The sequence below is a fragment of the Melozone crissalis genome, unplaced genomic scaffold (assembly GCF_028551555.1).
Source record: "Melozone crissalis strain CALT ecotype California unplaced genomic scaffold, PUWL_Pcris_2 ptg000041l_1, whole genome shotgun sequence".
Classification (NCBI taxonomy): Eukaryota; Metazoa; Chordata; class Aves; order Passeriformes; family Passerellidae; genus Melozone; species Melozone crissalis.
This window is the reverse complement of record NW_026535819.1, coordinates 9,914,259-9,934,416: the sequence shown is the minus strand read 5'-3', so window position 1 is coordinate 9,934,416 and position 20,158 is coordinate 9,914,259. Positions and strand designations below refer to the sequence as shown.

At 50.3% G+C, this 20,158-nt stretch overlaps 1 protein-coding gene across 4 annotated transcripts in view; it reads left to right on the top strand.

Annotated features, from left to right (window-relative positions):
• Positions 1-10,874, top strand: part of NSMF (NMDA receptor synaptonuclear signaling and neuronal migration factor) — a 44,952-nt gene extending 34,078 nt beyond the window's left edge. For all 4 annotated transcript variants that reach the window (XM_054284065.1, XM_054284064.1, XM_054284067.1 and 1 more), the window contains 8 exons: positions 1,597-1,718; positions 3,229-3,312; positions 4,296-4,329; positions 4,862-4,932; positions 5,961-6,040; positions 7,620-7,722; positions 8,085-8,160; positions 9,929-10,874. In XM_054284065.1, coding sequence (XP_054140040.1) covers positions 1,597-1,718; positions 3,229-3,312; positions 4,296-4,329; positions 4,862-4,932; positions 5,961-6,040; positions 7,620-7,722; positions 8,085-8,160; positions 9,929-10,026 — 668 coding nt within the window. In that variant the 3' untranslated portion in view covers positions 10,027-10,874. The remainder of the gene's footprint in view (positions 1-1,596; positions 1,719-3,228; positions 3,313-4,295; positions 4,330-4,861; positions 4,933-5,960; positions 6,041-7,619; positions 7,723-8,084; positions 8,161-9,928) is intronic.
• Positions 10,875-20,158: the final 9,284 nt, after the last annotated feature.

Here is a 20,158-nt window from a genome sequence, read left to right as displayed (position 1 = left end):
CCTCCTGTGGGCAGACCCTCCAGCAGTTGTTGGCTGGAGTCCCACTGGAGTAACTCCTCTGTGCCCTCTGTCCTGTCTGTGATCCTTTTTTAGTTTCCTGAGATCGGAGCAGGTAACGCTCCAGGTGTATGTACCTGTTCATCTGTGTGTACCTGTATTTATTTGTAGAGCACCACTCATCCAACCTCAGATTATTGAGCAGTTGCCAAAGGGTACCCAGTGGTACAACTCTCTTACTCTGTTCCCATCATCCCTTATCCTCTTGGCACCAAAACAACCTCTCTGGAAACTCACCAGTCCAAGGCTGCCTTCACCATAGTGGGGCTAACGTGGCTTCCCATGCAGGAGCCCCTTCTGAGCTCTTTCCTAGCCTGGAATAGCTCAAGAATACAGCTGATGACATGGAGCTTTGATTTCCTGCACAGGTGATAGCTGGGGGCAATCTGATCTTCATTTGGGCTGCCAGGAATCCCTCTGGGAATCCCCAGTAATGCTGCCATGTTCTGCTTGAGGGGACTGAGATGCTGTTGTGTTCATTTACAGGAAGGAATGCCAGCATCTGTATTCTTATAAAGGGAGTGGCTGTTTTACACAGATTTTATTGCAAGCCTGTAGGCAGGAGCTTGGTGGATATGAGTTTGCCCATGTTGAAGTGAATTTCACTAATGAAATGACCTGATCTACCAGGTAAGCACGAGATCTGGCCCTGCTAGCTGTAGAAGACCAGGTTGCAAGGGGAGGTGTATGAAAGGCCAGGTTCACAACATGACCCTGTTGTTTGGCAGTCTGACTCCTCCCTGCTCCCTCAGCTGCCCGGAGGCAGATGGAAAAGCCATGGAAAAGCCATGGGAAAGACATGGAAAGCCATGGAAAGCCGTGGTTGACACAGGCTCCAGGCACTGCCCAGCGACACTCGGACATCCCAAAGGCACAAACAGCGGCACCTCGGTTCTCTTTCCTCAGTCCAGCAATCATCTCTGTTTTTAACCTTTAATGGTCAATTATATTCCTTCCAGATGTTTTTTTCCCCAGGAGGCATTGAAGGCCAACAGGTAAGGTCGATTTGGAGAGCAAGTTCAAGTCTACTGTTGCAATATGACTGTGTTTGTTGCAGCTGTCCTCACGCACGCTCTAAGACTTCTCTGCCAGGATCAGTCTGACCCACAAGTCAGATTTTCTTTATGATCCCTGAAAAGATGTAGTCAGAGCAGTAATTACTACAAGGAGACCAGCTTTGAAGTCTTTGGACTTTTGCTTATCAGCCTGGCAGTGCTGAAGTGTAGAGAGTCTGTCTGTGTTCTGTCTCTTTCCCCATTTCTGGAGTGACAGGGTGACTGTTGTGACAGCATTTGAAAACCAAGCTTGGTGACTGCAAGAGTGCTGAAGTTCTGTGACACGTGCCGTGAGCTCTCTGTGCACTCTTCATTTGTTACATGTTTGTCTGTTTGAAGGCACCAGCCCCAGAGTGGTGTCTGTCACTCTGTGGTGACAAGAGAGCACGAGTGTCGTGGCACCTCTTGTGAGGAAGCTGCCAAGGCAGGATGGAGTGGGGAAGGCTGTTCTGCCCTTGTAATGCTCCCTGCTGTGTTCTGGCAGGCCATGACCTTCAGGATTCCTGCGGGACTCTGGATGGTGACTTTGACTTGAACTGGGAAGCAGAAAAGGAACTTGAAGCCATGGCATGTGACGGAGAAGACTTTATTCCACCAAAAATAATGGTGAGTGTTTCCAGCTCATGCTCTGCCTGTCCTTTCAGTGCTGCTGAGGTCAGGATCTTCACGGGCAGTCTGTTGTTGAGGCACATCCTCAGGGGGGTCTGTGAGGGTCACTCAGAGATGAGCCAAGACTTGACACAGGCTCAGATCTGTTGTTGCTGGGGGTAGTGCATTGAAAGAACACTAGAAGGAGGGATCTGTAGTCCAAATCAGAGCAGGACTGACACCATTGTATTTGCAGGGAATGCCCCAATGAAGGCAGGAATGATGAATCTGACCCTATGTTCTCACAAGGCTAATTCATTACTTTATGATACTATATTATATTAAAGAATACTTTACTAACTATACTAAAGAATACAGAAAGGATACTTACTGAATGCTAGAAAGGTAAAAATGAAAACTCCTGACTCTCTCCAGAATCCTGACACAGCTTGGCCCTGATTGGCCAAAGAGTGAAAACAACTCCCAGCAGAATCCAATGGAACAATCACCTGTGGGTAAACAATCTCCAAACACTTTCCACATGAGCACAGCACAGGAGAAGCAAATGGGATAAGAACTGTTTCCCTTTTCTCTGAGGTTACCAGGAGAAAAATCCTGGGTGAAGGAATTTTTTCAGAGAATCTGAATGCCACATGGCACCAACACAGAACCAAGTCAGCCTGAGGTTTGTTAACCCTGGTAATAGAGACTTGAGCACCACTGCCAGCTCTGCTCCCACACTGGAACTCAGGGGCCTGGAATCACAACAGTTCAGGCTCTGGTGCTGCTGGAGCCAGCTGAGGCTTCGGCCAGAGTTGTCAGCACTGTCTGAGCCCTGCAGCCCTGTGCCTGCTGTGCCTGGTGCAGGGCCAGATGATTATGTTACGTTATACCATATTATACTATATTATACTAAAACTATACTAAAGAAAGAGAAGGATACAGACAGAAGGTTTAACAAGAAAAAATAATAAAAACTCGTGACTGACTCCTCAGAGTCCGACACATCTGATGGTGGTTGGTCATTAAGTCACAAAAACAATTCACATGAAACCAATCAAACATGCACCTGTTGGTAAACAATGTCCAGACCACATTGCAAAGCAGCCAAACACAGAAGAAGCAAATCAGATAATTATTATTTACATTTTTCTCTGAGGCTTCTCAACTTCTGAGGAGAAGAAATCCCAGTGAAGAGATCTTTCAGAAAATACCACAGTGACAGGATACAGCCATCCATGGTGGTGCACAAGCTGCTCCATCCTCCGTGCACCCCAGTGTCCCCTGTCCAGCCTGTTCTGGGCCCAGTGCAGCCTGAGGGCAGAGCTGTGCTCATGTGGCACTCAGGGCACTCAGCAGCCCTGGGGGTGCTCTGGGCTGGAAACTTTCCAATGGGATATGGCTAAACTGGGTTAGCTGCTACCTCAAGTCACACTGGGACAGCTGAACGGGGTTTATGGCCTTTGTGCTTCTGTCCAGACTCTGCTGCCTTCTCCTCATGCTGTTGCACCTTTGTTCCCCTTTGCAGCTCATCTCTTCCAAGGTGCCCAAAGCTGAGTATGTCCCAACCATTATCCGCAGGGACGACCCCTCCATCATCCCCATTCTCTATGTGAGTAAATCCCTTCGACTGTGATGAGAGCACGAGTCATGCAGACACTTATTTATTTCCCTAGTTCCTGTTAGGGTGACTCCAAAATGCTGATGTGATTTGGAAGAACTGTCAGGTGTGTTGAACCCAGCTTTGGGGTGTGGGGGAGCTTTGTGGGGGCTCAGGTCTAGGTGGAACAGCCAGGTGTGGTGGAAATGGCACTTGTAGGCTCTGAGCTCTGCAGCCCAGCCAGGCTGTGTGGGAGGATTGCCAAGGGAAGGCAGGGCAGGCATTGCCAGGCTTAGGGCTCCTCCTTATGCTCATTTTTGGGATAAGCAGCACTCAGAGCCCAGCAGTGAAACACCAACCCCATCTCCCCATGGGCAGTGGGGTGTCCCTGTCAGTCATTAATTTAACTCTGGCTTTTCCCTGGGAGTCTGGCCTGAGCAGGGGTCTGATACAGCAGTGAGGAGTCATGAGTTTCTTTTTCTAATCACTTAATTTGCAAGGGAGGGTGGGACTGGGAGCCCAGCAAGGGCACTGCCACTGTGCAGCAGGCTGTGCTGCTGGGGTTTAGCCTTGCTGCTCTTGTCTCTCTCCTTGGAGGGTTGTTCAGTGCTCCTGCTGACCCTGCTGTGGCAGGGGCAGCTGTGCTGGGAGTGCAGCTGTTTGTCAGCCAGCTTGAGCAGGGGTTGAGCCAGAGAGTGGCTGCAAAACACAGGCAAACAGGCACTGCTGATGTTGACTGCATCTGAGGGACAGTCTGTGCTTTGGATGTGTCTGCAGGCTTCAGCTGCAAGCTTTGGGTGGATTTGATCTTCATGGACTGTTCAGTCTTCAGCTTCTGAAATGTGATTTAGGGTGGGGGTTACTGCTGCTGTGACCAACAGCCATCAGTTGGTGTAAATGTGCTCTTAAAGCATCCTTGGAATGGCATTGTGTGGTTATTAGGGAGCTGGTGGAGTGACAGTGAGCCTTTACATGTCTTCTCTCTTGGTTTCCAGGACCATGAACACGCCACCTTTGATGACATCCTGGGTACGTGAGTTTTACCTCCTTTTCTATCTCCTGCCCATTGCAAATGTAACCATCAATATTTAAGTCACTCAGCTGCCCTGTGCTTCAGCTGCCACTCACAGAGTTGTTTTTGTCACCCCAGTGACCCCTGACAGTCAGCTGGCTGCTCTTGGATGTGCTGCTGCAATAAACATTCACTTGGACCTGTTTTCTGTGCTAAACTCATGGTCTGCAGCAGGGAAACTGAGGCACAGGGCAGCAGCTGCGTGTTCATTGTACCTGTGGTGGGGAGTGGGAGCAGTGACAGAGGCCAGGAGGGCTGGGGCTGCTCCAGAGCTGTGGTCACCACAGAGCAGGGTCTGGCGCTGTTCCATCCTTTCTCTGTCACCTGCTGACATTCCCTGCTCCCACTGCATCCTTGGCATGTTCTGAGCACCCTCAGCTCAGCTTCCTGCCCTCAGGACTAAGTGTAAAGAAATTAGATTATTTTTGACCTTTGTCCATGGTTCATCTTTTCCAACATGTTTTGTTTGGTTGGGTTTTTTTTTTGCAGAGGAAATAGAGAAGAAGCTGAACATTTATCGGAAAGGCTGCAAAATCTGGAAGATGCTGATATTTTGCCAGGTATATGAAAGTTGTTAAGCACTTGGGTGGTTTGTTACAAATTTGTCATTTTCTGTGGGGAAAGTGGCATAGAGGAACCAATATTCCAAAGTCAGTTTCCATTAGAGTCGCTGCCAAGGCACAGCTTTCACTTCCCATTTCCCAGACATGGAGCGATCCCAAGTTGCTGAGACAGCAGGAAATCAAACCTGATTTAGTGAGGCCAAGTCAGGAGCTGGGCTAATTCTCTCAAGGAACCCAAACAAACCAGCATCAGCACTGACCTAGAAAGGGTTTCGGAGAAGGAAGAAGCGCTTGCAGTGTCATGGTTATGGTTTCCATCCAGTTTCAGTGTGACAGTGACAGTGGTTGTGGCTCAGGCTGGCAGGTGGCTCAGCTGGGAGCCAGAGGATGCAGAAGCAGGGTCAGGCTGGAGCTGTGGCTGGGACAGTCCAGGCCCTGCTGGATTTGGGGGGTGCTGGGGATTTCCTTCCCAAGTTTGCTATTCCTGGTGGTGGTCAGCTGTGGCTTCCCCAGCAGCTGTGCCACGAGAAGTGGGAAAGGTGACCTGACTTAACTCCCTCCACGTGCCCAGAGCTGCAGAGGAGCAGCTTTGCTGCACACTGACCTGAGATTGTGACATTACTGTTGCTGGTGCTGTGTCAGTCTGTTCATGCTCCTGCTGCCCCAGTGCAGCTCCTCTGCAGTGCCAGCCCTGCTGCAGCCCCTGCTGTGCTCAGCTGCTCCTCTGCCCACCCCCAGCATCCCCCAGTGACAGGGACTTTCTTGTCTTCCCTGTTACTCTCCAGCCACCCACAGTGGCGTTTTAAACTTATTTTTGTGCCTTTCTAGAGTGATGTGGGCACGGAGCAGCAAAAAACCAGGGAATGCAGCCCCCAGCACACTGCCTGTGTGTGGATGTGTCTGCACTGCTGGGCTGCCCTGCTCCCTTGTGGCACTTCTGGGAATGGCTGGGCAGGACGGGAAACTCATCCAGGGTCTGTGCAAAGGGGTTTCCATCTGTCTGTCTGTCTGTCTGTCTCTTGCAGGGAGGCCCCGGGCACTTATACTTGTTAAAGAACAAAGTCGCCACTTTCGCCAAAGTGGAGAAGGAGGAAGATCTGATCCTGTGAGTGGCTGTGCTGTGTTCATGGTGTTTCTCTGCTGGATTTGCTCGATATTTGCAGCACATGGTGGAGCAGGAGAAGTGAAGGGAGCTGGGGTGGCTTGGTCAGGGGATGAGGAGGCTGAGGAGGCATTGAACAGCAGCTCACAGCTCACTCAGGGTGACAGCAAAGGTGGCAGAGCTGAGCTCATCCCTGGAGTGCTGCAGCCCTGCCACCAAGACATTTATTCTTAAATGTGTTTAGTGTCTCTGTGCATAGAGACTGTCAAAAAGGAGGGAAAAAAAGATATTTCTTCTACTGAAAACAGCCTTGCTGACCAGAAATGAGAACATGCACTGTGGTGCTGTGATACCATTGCTAAGCTGTGGCTGTGGCAGAAATCCAGGGTGTTCCCCCACAGCTGACTCTGGCCAGGGGGAAATGGAATTTGTCTCTGCAAAGCCTGCTCAAAGTCCAGTCTGTTACTGAGGAGGCTTTTCACTAACACGCCAGCCTTCAGCCGGGAGTGCTGAGCAATTTTGCTGCTCCTTGCAGAGAGTAAAGCTTTGCCTGTTTTGCTGCCTACTCGCTTGTGCTGGCTCAAACTTGCTTGGCTAACAGTGCCTGGCTGTGGGGGGAGGATGTACACCAACCTGTTCCTACACAACTTTGTGTTGGCATGAGAACTGAGCATTAAAATCAACATCTGCTCAGCAATCTCGTGCCCTGGCACAAACACTGGCTGTGGAATTCTCCAGCACGTGTGCACATCCAGGATTCTGAGCACATCCAGGATTCTGAGCACATCCAGGATTCTGAGCACATCCCAGGCAGAGCTGCTCCCAAGCTGATAAATCAGGGATCTGCAGGGAGCTGTGAACACACAGCTGAAAGTTGGGGAGCTTGGAAGTGAATGTCTCCATCCAGCTTGTGTGTCCTGGGAGGCAGTGCTGGGGAAAGCTGAGGCTGCAGTCTGGTTGGAGCACCCAGGGAGGATTTTCTGGGCTTTAGAGCCCCCCAAAGTTGCTCCAACCCTCTGCCCAGGGGAGGGGATCGTGTTTCACATCCCTCAGGCACCCAGTGCCTGGTCACAGTCACTGCACATCAAGGGGGGGGGACTGTGAGCAGCACCAAGCACAGGCTGACATGGAGCTGCCTGGGCTCTATTGTCTCACTCAGAACAATCTCTGCAGCTGTTCCTGCTGATTTCATGCCCTGGAAATGAACCAGTGCACTGATAAGCCTCGTGTTAAGAAAGGGCAGTTGTTGATAGAAATGGGAGAGAGGAAGCTGGAGGGGATGCTTGGTGAAACTGTCACTGCAGAGCACTCCTGGGGGACTCTGCTCCCTTCTCCTCACCTTGGAGCTCCCTTGGCTCTGTGGGCTCCTCTACCTTCTCTGCCAGATGACTTGGACCTGCTCCTCAGGCCCTGCCTCTGCTCCTGTTCTTCCTTGTCTGGGCTCCAATGGCCCTTCCTGAGCAGTTTCCTGCCCAGAGTACAAACCTTGGGCCCTGCCTGAGTGCTGTTACACACATCCTTGGCATTAATCATGCCTATGAGGAGAGACTTTTATTTTAATTATGTGTTCTGTTTATTCCAGCTTCTGGAAGAGGTTGAGCAGGCTGATGAGTAAAGTCAATCCTGAACCAAATATCATCCACATCATGGGCTGCTATGTTCTTGGAAACCCCAATGGGGAGAAGGTAGGAGCCTGTGGGTCAGCCCTGGGATGTCTGCTGGGCCCAGGGAGACCAGGGTCACACTGGGAGCTCTAAACCTGCCTCTTGTGCTGGCTGGGAAGGTGCTGCTGTCCTGTCTGTGGGAGCTGTGAGTGGGAGAACCCTCTGGATTGTGGGGCAGGGGAGGAAGGATTAGTGATGTGCAGCACAAATAATGAAACCTTTGAGGAGAGGAGCAGTTCAAAGCACTTGGTTTGTTTATTTACTGGTGAGATAGATGTTTTAAAGGACATGGGTGGAAGATTTTCCAGAACAAGATGGGCAATTCTGGGTGCTCAGGATCATCATTGTTTTCAGCTCTTAACTCTGGTATGTTTTCCTTTCAGCTATTTCAGAATCTGAAAAACTTAATGAATCCTTATAGGGTTGCCTTTGAGTCTCCACTTGAACTATCAGCTCAAGGTAATTTATTTCCTGTGCAAAGACACACACACCCCCCTTGCTACCCAGTCTGCCTCCTTTGGGGAGCATCTCCATGAAAAAGCAGTTTTGACCCCCTTAAGTCCTGCCATGGTCTCTGTTTTGCATGTAACCACCTTGTGTAGCTCAGCTGCTGCTCCTTGCAGTTCCTGCATCTGTTCACATTTCAAATGCTGTTTGTTGTGCCTGAGGCCTCTCCCAGGGTCCTGGCAATGCAGAGAAGGAGAGAGGCTGGGTGTAGGAGATCCCAGCATTATTAGGGCATGAGGAGTCTGTGGGGGAAATGCACATGGAGCACAACCTTTCTGTAGCCAGGTGTGCTGGGGTCTCTTCTCCAGAGCTCAAACCACTGGCATCAAGTGAATTATGTCAGTAAACAATGGGGCTGTGGCCCATCAGGGCCATTCTACAGCTCACTCTGCTGGCCCTTTTCTCTTTTTTTTCTGTAGCTCAAGATATTTCAAGAAGCTACAGGTTTTTTCCTGTCCAATGTCAGTAATTCACAGTGCAATTTCACAAGTAACAGATTCTGAATTTGCCCCTCTTATTTTATCTTGGCTATAGTTCTTGGCCAATAAAACCATGCAGGATTCAGCTGTAGGCACTTCTCTGCTGCCTACAGCTCTGGTCTCAGCCCTGATGGGTTTTTCTTACCTCCCCTTCACCCTCAGGAATGCGCAGGAGTTCAGCACATTGGTGCTCAAGTGTGCAGAGCTCAGAGAATCACAGAGCTCACAGAGCTCACAGAATCAGAGTCACAGACTGATTTGGGTTGGAAGGGACCTTCAGGCTCCCCCAGTTCCAGCCCATCCATGGGCAGGGACACCTCCCTGCAGCCCAGGCTCTGTTCATGTTCAGTTCCCTGTGCATGATCAGTTCAGCTGCCCATGGTGCCTGCACAGGAGCAAACAGGCTGGGATGTGTCCAGGAGCAGCTTGCAGGGAAATTCCTGGGTTTGTGGGCAGCTCAGCAGGCCAGGCAGTGGGTTCTGTGTGCAGGCATTAGACCAGCTCAGCTTTCAGGAGGCTGGGCTGAAGAATACGTCTGAATTTATCCCCTTGATCAGTCTGGGACATGCTAAGAGTGTACCCTTGTAATCCTTTGCAAAGTCATCTAAAACTAATCTTAATCAGGCCTCACAAGTGAAAATCCCCTCCTTGAGCTCTGTCTGAGTGCAGGGTTGTTTGCCCTTGTGTTTTCAAATGCAGCTCCTGGCTGCCTGTGAGATCCCCTGCAGTCAGAGGGGCTGGGGGGCACAGCTGGCACTGGTGTGTGCTGTGAGCTCATTGCTGGCAGCATAGACAGGAGCAGGACAGGGATGGCCTGGTTATTAAAAAAATATGTATTTTTAAATTGGAATTTTCAGTGTTAGTTATTTTTAGTGTTTCTTTACAAGGAGTTAGCTCTTGTTTTACAGCCCCTGAAGTCCCTGTGCCTCATGCAGGCTGTGGCTGATCATCTCCAGCCCCCAGCTCCCCTCAGCCCTCAGAGCAGAGAGCTCAAAGTCTGGAGACAGACTTTGTGCTCAGTTCCTGCCCCCAGGGACAAACCCTGCCAGGGGATTACAGGGAGCTGTTCATGGTTGAGGAGATCTGAAAAGATCTTTGGCTCTCACGGGCCCCTCCACGTGCCCAGTGTCGGCGTTTGCCATGGATGTGTCACAAACCTGGGGGTTTGTGCTGCTGTGTGCTGTCACCTCCCCCTCGTGCCCCTTTCAGGGTGTGACCCCTCTGCCTGGTTTCACTCCTAGGTAAGCAAATGATTGAGACTTACTTTGACTTCCGCCTTTACCGCCTCTGGAAGACCCGCCAGCACTCCAAACTGTTGGATTACGATGACATTTTATGAGCTGGAGAAGCCTTTGCAAGAGGAAGCTCATCACCAGTGTCCAAGAAGTCATGCTTTATTGCAGAGAGACTTTTTTATTGGCACGGGGAGCCCTTCACAGCCCTACAGGAGGCAGCAGCGCTAAAGGGAGGGAAGGAGGAGCCCTCGGAAGCAGCAAAAGGCTCCTGGGCCAGGAGAGACTGGAGGGAAGGGGGTGACAATGACGGTGACACCTCGCTGGCCTCAGTCCGAGCCCCGGGGCCTCAGGAGGAGCTGTGTGAAACGAGGACAGGATGGAGTTCCTGGCAGAACTGAGCTGTTTTGGGTCAGAATGGGCCAGATTTGATTCCAGGTCCTTTTAAAGACTTTTGAAGCTCAGGTTTTCTTACAAAAAAAAAAAAACCACAAACCCAATTAACCCATGCACTACAGTGAAGAAGTCACCAGAGCACAGAGGGAGCAGGGGATTGTCCTGGTGGGACTTTCTGTGCTGGGAGTCCTGGAGAGCAAGGACTGCTACACCTACTCCTGCAAGCTTAGAGCAAGATGATCCCATTTCCATGTGAATATATACTGGGATATAGAATTGAAATCTTCTATTTTGTTTGTTTTGTTTAATAGAAAATAAGTGCAATTTTTATAGTGAGGGAGGGGGTAAAATCCCTCCTGATATTTAATTAGTTAAAAATAACACACCATAACCAATAGATGAGGTATTTTTGGTCTGCTTGAAAATATATTCAGAATGGTAATATATCTTCTGTAGACATATTTAATCACCAGCAAACATGGTTTTAACATAAGTTAGCAGACCCTGCATGTCTGCTGCATTGGTTTGGTTCCTTTCAGAGTAGCTGTGCTGCACTACCTGTACATGCTCTCACCAATGTGTAGTTCTCCTCCAGTTAGCCACAACTTCATTACTTTCTACTTTGCTGCTTGCAAAACTATGGAACTTTAGTTTTGCTGAACTACTTTAGGTTAGAGCACGGGACCTGGCTGGGAATCCTCTGTCAGGCTCGCTTTGGTATAAAAATGAATTAGAAGTTAATAGCCATGGTAATGAATTGTTGATGCCAGTGTTTTGCTGTGTGTTGGGAGAGGAGCTCTCTCCTGTGTGGAGACCCCTCAGAGGGGGCTGAGCACTGAGGCATTTGGGAGAAATGCTTCTGGAGGGACACAGCACAGGCCTGGAGCATGAGTTTGACTCTTTGTTCACTTGATTGCCAGTTGTTTGTGCAGAACCCACCCCTTTCCCCTGACCTGTTTCTTGGTCTGAGCTGCTCAGCCCCTCCCTGTGGAGGACAGAGAAAACCCTGAGCTCTGTCAGAGCAGCCTGAGAGCCCAGGTCTGTACTTGGTATTTGATGGTACCTTTTGGAATCTATTTATTTTTGTTTGGTTGGGTATGGGGGTGCTTTTCTGGTTTTGGGAATGGGGCTTTTTTCACATTCTGCTGTCCTTTCAGAGGACAAACTGTGCTTAGAGTCTATGTAGGTCACTGGCAATTCTGGGAGGTGACACAAGTTACTTCTTTTACAAGCAAAGGAAGGAACAGGGAAGGATTACTTTATTTTCCTGATTTCCTGCTATCTCAAATTTCTTGATTGTGAAGTGAAGGAAAGTACATGTACAAATCTTCTTTTAATTACTTACAAAGAGAACTTGGTGTTCTGATCTGTAGAGTCCTCCTTCCCCCCTGTGGTTGTGATTTTGGGGAGCAGGCCCCTGGCTAGAACTGCTGAACCCTTTACATTTAGAGCAGTTTTATAGCAAAACTTTTGAAGAAATAATGTACATACAGTAAGGAGAGGAATGGGTGGAGAGAGGTATTTGAAGTCACCGAAGGCCTCACAGACAGCTGTGGGCTGTTGGGAGCTTTGGTGGCCACGTCTCATCCCTGGACTCAGTCAGGTTTGCCAGACTTACAGTGAAGGGGAGAACAGGCACCAGTCTGTGGCTTCTGGAAGAAAATTTCAGATATAAAAGAAAAGAACCCCAAATTTATGCCAGTTCTGTTTAACATTGGAGCTTCCACCAGCTCTGCGTGAGAGGTGGGAGCCAGAGGTGCACTGAAAGCACAAAGTCATGTTATCTGGAGAAGGAAATGGCTGTGGGAAGATTAAAATGCTGACACAAAACTCTCTCCCTTTCTGACCCTTTCACCTCCTAACTGGAGACAGGCAAACTGTTCTTCCTTTCTCAAATCCCAATTGAGTGAACTTGGTAGCATGAATGTAGCATTGTGCAACTATTGAAAATCTTATTTAATCCCCAAAGGGCCCATTTATGTATCCACTTGAGTGATTTCTCTGTAGAATTATTGTATATCCTCACTGACCACTTGTAGTACTTGGGGTGCAAAGTAGAAGGTAGATTGTACAGTAATTTCTGTGTTGGGATGGACACTATGAACTGTTCTGGTGCAGTTTATGGGATATGACAACTGATGAATGCATTTCCCTCCAAAGATCTATATTCCTCATAGCTTGTGATGTTTATGACATGAACATATTTTTTCCTTTGTAGCATTCATATGCCTAAAGAGATGAAATTATCTCAGAGCTGTGACTGGAATAGAGTTGTGATGTTTGATGTCCTGTGTGCAGCAGCATCCTTGGAGTTAACCACTGGTGACAGAGGAAAACACTTTTATTCCCCTTTTCCACTGGTGGAGTTTTTCAGGTGGCTACTGGGAAAGGAAGGGCTTAGCAGAGGCAAATAAAAATTGTAATTATTTTAAACTTTAGAGATAAAAATAGAGCCTGGAAGTTCCTCAGTGACAGCAGCCTGCAAAGGATGAGCCCAGCATGGTCCCAGCCAGGACAGCTCCAAGGCCCTGTGTGCTCCTGCAGCATCCCCTGGAGGCTCTGGGGCTCTCCCAGTGCCCTGCCTGGGGCAGCTGGGCACAGGGACAATCTGCAATTCCACCCCAGCTCTCACCCCCTGCTCTCGGGGTGTGTCTGAAACCAGTTCTGCCCTGTGCCTGCGGCAGTTCCTGTGCCTGGGCTGAGCAAAGAGCAGCTCCATCCCCCCTGCCCCGTCCCAGCAGGGAAATGCTGCTGCTCAGAGCTGCTCCTCTGTGCCTGGAGCTGCTTCAGCAGGGCAGCAGGGTGGGGACACCTCGTTCACTTGAACAGAAGCTGATTAAACCCAGGTGGCTGAGCTGGGTGCCAGCCCTGGCTGCTCACCAGCCATGGTGGGGTTTGTGCTGCCCTTGCTGGAGGTGGTGCTGGATGTGACCCCCAGCCCATGCCTGGGTAAATGTGTTATATCACATTTACCTGTTTAGTGTGATAAATGTGTTATATCACATTTACCTGATCAGTGTGATAAATGTGTTATATCACATTTGCCTGATCAATGTGATAAATGTGTTATATCACATTTACCTGATCAGTGTGATAAATGTGTTATATCACATTTAGCTGTTCAATGTGATAAATGTGTTATATCACATTTAGCTGTTCAATGTGATAAATGTGTTATCACATTTAGCTGATCAGTGTGATAAATGTGTTTTATCACATTTACCTGATCAGTGTGATAAATGTGTTATATCACATTTACCTGATCAGTGTGATAAATGTGTTATATCACATTTAGCTGTTCAGTGTGATAAATGTGTTATCGCATTTACCTGATCAGTGTGATAAATGTGCTATGGCCCGGGCTGGCAGTGTCACTCCAGGAGAGGAGGGGGCAGGAAGGGTCTCGGCCTAGCTCAGAGCTGGGAGTGCCCCCAGGATGTTCTCTGGTGCCTGCAGGGAATGTTCACCCAGCTGGAGAGGCCTGGGGCATCACAGGCTCTGTGGATGTGGCACTTTCAGAGAGGCTTTTCTCTTTTCCTCTTGTGTGGCTGGGAAGGAAATTCAAATTACCCATGGAATATAGAAATAGCTAGAAACATAAAGCTTTTTGCACCTCTGCTCATGCTGCAGCCACCAGCTTCCCTTTGCAGCTGACCTCCAGGCCTGGGGTGGGAAACATGAATTCCCAGATAATCCCTTCCTGTGTTAAACAAAAACAAAAGCAGAAAAATCCTTGTAGCTCCAGCAAAACACCTGACTGCAGAAGGTACCCAGCCAGCTCATCCTGCCCCTGTGAGGACTGTGCTGTGGGATCCCACCTGCTCCCAGCCCTGGAGCCACCAGAGCCAGTGGAGGGTCTTGGCCTCTGTGCAGGAATTTATTCACTCCTCAGCCTGGGCTTGCTGCCTGGAGCTCAGCACAGGGTTCCTGCTCCCAGTGGTGCTCCCATGGACACCCCAGGCTCTGCCCAGCTCTGGGGGATGCTGCAGGGCAGCGTGAGCTGGGATTTGGTGTCAGCACTGCCCAGAGGCACCCCACAAACAGCTCCTGCTGCTGCTGCTGCCCTGCTGACGTGTGCTGGCAGCTCCTGTTGCCAGCTCTGCACAGGGCTGCTCTGCACCCTCAGCAGCACCCCTGGGGTTGGCTGAAGGAATGGAGAATGCTGGGTATAAACAGCCAGCCTGGCAGGATCTGGGAGCGTGCCCTTAATCCCAGCCCCACTCTAATTCCCACTGGAGGTGGAATGCCAGGCTCGCTCTGCTCTCTTGGTCTAAATGTAAACATTCAGCCTCTCACAAGCTGGTTTGAGTCACACTCAGATATTATTCATAGGATGTGTTACTGTGTGAGTGAGGAAACCCTTCCAGGGCCCTTCCGGCTGGCAGAGCCCTCCAGGGCTGTGCTGGGCTGTGCCCTCATTCCCAGGGAACCGGGCCCCACTGCCAGGTGGGCTCAGGTAAAGCTCAGCTCAGGTCAAGCTGAGCTGCTCTGTGCTCTGGGTTTTGCTGTGCCAGTCCCTGGAGCTGGGGACAGCCCTTCCCGAGGATCCCAGTGTCCTCCCAGGGGATATTGAGTGCTGATGCCATTTTCCACATCATCTGTAAAGACTTTGTGATCCTGTATTTTGTCCCACTGACCACAGCCTACCCCTGGCTTTCTGCATCTTCATGGAAGCGTTTTCTACTCCTCATTCTGGAAACACAAGCCAAAGTCAACTGGAAACTGTTACTGGCAAGTCAGCCTGGTAATGATCTCCTCTGTGGGAGCTGAGAGTGTAAATGGGGTGCTTGAAGGGCCCTGACCCTGATTGGGATCATTGTTATTCCAGGTGATCCCGCTGTGTCATGGGCACAGTTCATGGTAAGATAACCTCTGCTGGGGCAGTGCATGATCTATCAAAGAGCACCAGGAACCAGCAGCAGCTTTGGTTGAGAAATAACTTCAGCCCAATTTACTGCCAGTCAGTGTGAGAAATGTAAAGACTGAAAGGAATAAACATTGTGGACATTAAATGTAAAGAATCCATCTGAAGAGAAAGTACATTGCTTTTTCCCATAAATGTTTAGTAAATATTAAAGAACTAATGCAACCTAATAATTTTTTCACAGTATTGTGTTGCTTTGAGAGTATCCATAAAAGTTGCATAGGTAAGAACAGATAAGACCCATCACGGGTTGTTGCCCTGTGTTCCGAGAATCGGGGTAATTACTCAGCTCTCTGGGCATTCCAAACTTCCTTATCCCAGCATCCCTGTGGCCTGATGGTAATCACAGCACGAGTGCCCTGAAAACCTTCAGCAGGAGGAGCCTCTCCACCTGCCCTGCTGAGCTCAGAGAGACCCCCAAGCACCCGATGGAGCCACGAGCTGGTTCTGTGTCCCCAGTGCTGGTACCATGTCCCCAGTGCTGGTCCCGTGTCCCCAGTGTTGCTCCCTTGTCCCCAGTGCTGGTCCTGTGTCCCGAGTGATGATCCTGTGTCCCTAGGTGCTGGTCCCATGTCCCCAGGGGCTGCTCGCCTGTCCCCAGGGGCTGATTGTGTCCCCAGTGCTGGTCCCATGTCCTGGGTGGCCCCTGCCGTGCTCTTTCCCCTCTGTCCAGCCTCCCCCTCGGGCACAGCCCCTGCCCTGCTCCCCGCTCTCCTCCCAGGGATGTGTTGGGCTCTACCTGGGGAACGTTTCTCACTGGGTCACTGAGCTGCTGCTGAGGCTCCCTGGGCTGCTCGCTGCCACCATCCCCTGGCTCAGAACCAGCTCAGGTACACGCTGGGGGGATTCAAAAAGCTTGAGTGAAAAGTGGGGGGTTATGAGATAATTAGCTTCTAATTTGTATTTTTAGTGCTAATTCCCGTTGCAGCAATACAGACCCACCTACAAAGTGCTGTAAAGGTGGAGCTGGTGCAGAGCTGGGATTCCAAGGACAGGGATCTTTGCCCTTACCTTTGCAATGCCCTAAAAGCCCCAGAGATAAACACAGCCAAGGGGGGCCCCTGAGCTGGGATCCTGCTCCCTGCCCTGCCCCTGTGCTCAAGCCTGGCTTTGCAGGGGTTCAGCTGGGGGAGGCTGAAGGAACCCGGGGGATTTGGTGCTCCCCATCCCAGGGAACCAGGCTGGAGTCCTTCCCAAACGTGCTGGATGGGCTGCAGCTTTTCTGCTGTGTATTTCCTGTTGTTCTTTAATAACTCTATTCCTGGAACTGGGTGACTTCAGTTGTGATGCCAAGCAGCGATGCAACCTTAGCTCTCCAGGGCTGGGAGCCAGGGCCCTTTTGGGATTTTTTTCCCCTTGGAGTTCAGGCTCCAGTTTTCATTTCCAGTTCCCTTTGCTTCTGCAGAGTGAGGGGACATCAGCAGTTTCTGAACAGAAACCTCGGTGCCTGAGTAGCAAGGAGAACAGGAAAGGGTGACAATGGGTCTGGTGAATGTGGAGAAGGAGAGGTTATATCCAGTAATGCCCCTAAACTCTGAGATGATTGAGCGAGTTTCTTTCAGCTTTTACAGAAAAAAAAGCCATGTTATCAAAATAATGGGGGGAGCCCCAGATCACCTCAGTGGAATTGATCAGCTGACAAATCTTGTGAAGATAAACCACTCTGCTGATTCTGCCTCTGCTCTCTGTGGGTTCAGAGGAGCTGACAGAGTCCTGCTCCTTCCCAAGCCCAGCTCGAGTGCAGGGCAGGGCGGCTGCAGCCACACAGACCTGCCTGGGCACCCAGAGCCCTCCTTGCTCTCCCATCCCTGGAGGCACCGCAGGGCCATAAGGAGCTGGAAATGCTGGGCACAAGAGAGCCCTGGGATGTGCTGGTTTGCGGCCAAAACGGCCTTGAGGCGAATGGAGAGTTTTGAAAGCAAAGACTGTGCTCTCCCAGCCTCAGTGGGCCCTGGAGCAGCAGGCTGGCTCCTTGGAAAAGTGAGGTGGGGGTTCCAGTGACCCCAGCACCCCCAGTGTGGTTTCTGGCTGCTGCTGCTGCTGCCCTGGGCTGGGGCCAGCCCTGCCTGACTCAGGAGCCCTCTGCCACCTCTGCCACCTCTGCCATCTCTGCCACCTCTGCTTTCTCTGGGGCTCTGCTGCTTTGAGTGGGATAACCAGGCCTCGAGTACACAAATGTTTCTAGGGCTAAAGACACGATTTAATAAAAATAAACGTTTCTGGAAAAGCTGCTTTTTTCTCGTTTTTGTTGTTGTTATTGTCATTCTCTGGCTGAGTTTATAAACCCAGGAAATGGCACCTGGCAGATGCTGTGTGAGGGAAATGAGGTGTGATGAACCTGTGGTGCAGGTGAAGGGATTACAGGCACTGGGCACCTCTGCATGGCAGCAGCTGAACACAAGGAGCAGAGCTCATGAGGGACAAGAGGCCCAGGTGCAGCTAAAGGGGAAGAAAGCAAAAAATCCTGATAATTAAACAAGGGACCATGTGAGAGCCACACATTCAGTCCTGGGGATAGGACAGGGATAGCTCAGAGTGATTCAGGTTCCAGCAGCATCTGCAGCTTAGTGAGCATGGGGTGCTAAGGAATTTAGAGCGCATTAGGGATTGTGCCTCTTCCTGGGAGGAAGGCTAATCCCTGAGCACCTTCCCAGACACAGGAACAGGGCTCTGGGGAAATCCAAGGGAGGTTAAAGGCCTGGTAATCCCCTGGGGAAAACAGACCGGCTCCAAAACAGCACATCCCCAGGAGGGCAGAAGGCAATGAATGAATTCTGATAAAGTTTCTCTCCCCCGGGCCTGTTTGAGTGAACTGCCACTGGCTTGAACTCCCAGCTGCAATTTTCCCCTTATCTCCAATGCTGACAGTCACGTGCATGATCATCCTCTGATAGATGTGGTAACTGCAGCCCCTCAGGACAAAGAGAAACAGGCTGGACAGCTCTGTCATTTGGGCCATTTTTCTTCAGCGCTGGGATCTCAGCTCTGTTTGTCCATCCTCCCCATTTGGGGATATTCTCCATGTGCCACCACCACAGTGAGGTGGGACGTGCCATATTCACCTCAGCTGTGTGACAGATGACAGAAATCACCTTTGATCCTTTACCACACACTGCACAGCCTTGTGGCACCACTGGTGCCTGGAGGGCCTGGTGCCCAGAAAGATCATCCAGATTCTTTATCCTTTATCCTGGAACCATTCCATGTGTCCTGGTTTTAAATCAGCACCAGGAGGTACAAATTCAAATTTGCTGGAGCAGCCCAGTTACAAGGGGTTACTTTTCCCTGTTGTTTCTTCCCTCTGCCTTGGTGCTCTGTTGCACCAGTGGGTAATGGACACAAACTGGAGTGGGAGCTGAGTTTAAGGTGAAATCACACAGAGTCGTGCTGGGCCCTGCTCTCCCCCTGTTCCCTCATCCCCTGGGGGTACTTGGGGCTGTTCCTCAGCCCCAGCCCCTGTCTGTGCTATGTCTGCCACCTCCTCCTGCAGCTCCGCAGCCGCACCAGCCGTGCCCGGCTCTGTCCGTGCCCAGCTCTGTCCGTGGCACTTTTCCATCACAGCCTGCCAGGGCTGGCCCTGTCACCATCACACCTGGCTTTTGTAACCGAGCGTTCCCTCCTGTGCCAAAGCACGAGCGGGATTCCCGGGAGCAGCCCCGGGCACTGGGCCGGGGTTCCCCGGGTCGAACACATCGGGATTAGCTCCAGGCTCTGCTCGCCGGCCAAGTCCCGCTGCCCAGCCCTTGACACGGTTCCACTGACTCAGCCGGGGCTCGGAGCACTCGACAGAAATGATGGAAGGCTCTCAAATCCTGACTGGCAGGGGAGGGGATGAATAATGGTTGGATTTATTGTTTTGTTCTAAAGGCAGGCGGGCAATGCAGTGAAACCAGCAGATGTCAGGTTCAATGTCCACAAAGGGAGGCGTTTTCTTTGCGCCAGGTGCAGCAAAACTGTGTGGGATCCATTATTTCAGGATTTACAGGCTTTACACAGGCTCAAAAGCCAACCAGACAAGACCACGAAAGAGAAATCCATTGAGATCTCCGGGCACAAAGGCACATTGTTGGCTCGGGACGCGCCTGAGCCGTGAGTCACCAGAGGAGGGGAAATGTCTCTGCCCGCTCGCTCCGCTCTTTATCCCCAGCCCCGGGCACGCTGCGGCCCTGCTGGAGGCAGATGGAGCGTGATGGAGCCGTGCTCCAGGAGTACAGCAGGTCATGCGAGAGCCTCACAGCACCCGGAGTTGTTTGAGGCGAAAGGCTGGAGCTGCCTCCTGCCCACAGCGCCGCTCCGCAGCCGCGCAGCCCCGCGGGCACCGGGAATCTCGGCAATAAAAGCTGTTCCCAGTGGTATTGTGGAAAATGCGTGTATTTTGTGATTGGCTTTTCGCAAATATTCACATGAATATTATGTGTGTTATGTTAGAAAGTAATGCTGTATTAATTCTCCTAAGTACTGTGTTAAACATATTTCTAGGTTATAACAAAATGTTAAAATAGAAACGATGCTATGTAGGATACTTTTTTTAAAGAAAGGACTCGCAGCAAGATAGCAGCCACAGGACACCTGAATCTTTCAGAGAAAAAGAATTTATTGCCCTCTTATCAGAAGAAACAAACTTCTTCCCGCCTCGAAGGCGCTGTTAGGATTTGGAGGAAGAAGTTGACAATGACCAGACAGAATCCTGTGTTTGAATGGAATTTATGCATAATGTATGAAGTGTATGAATATGCAACGGGCTATTGCTTTTAAGGGTTAATCCTTTGTTAACGTTTGTCCTTGCCCAGAAAAAGGTACCCGGACATCCGTAACTCTTTGTATTTATTGTCTCATATTGTCCTAATTCAATTTGTCCAAATTGTTATTAGTCTAATTGTATTACTATTTTTTAATAACCGTTTTATTACTATTAAACT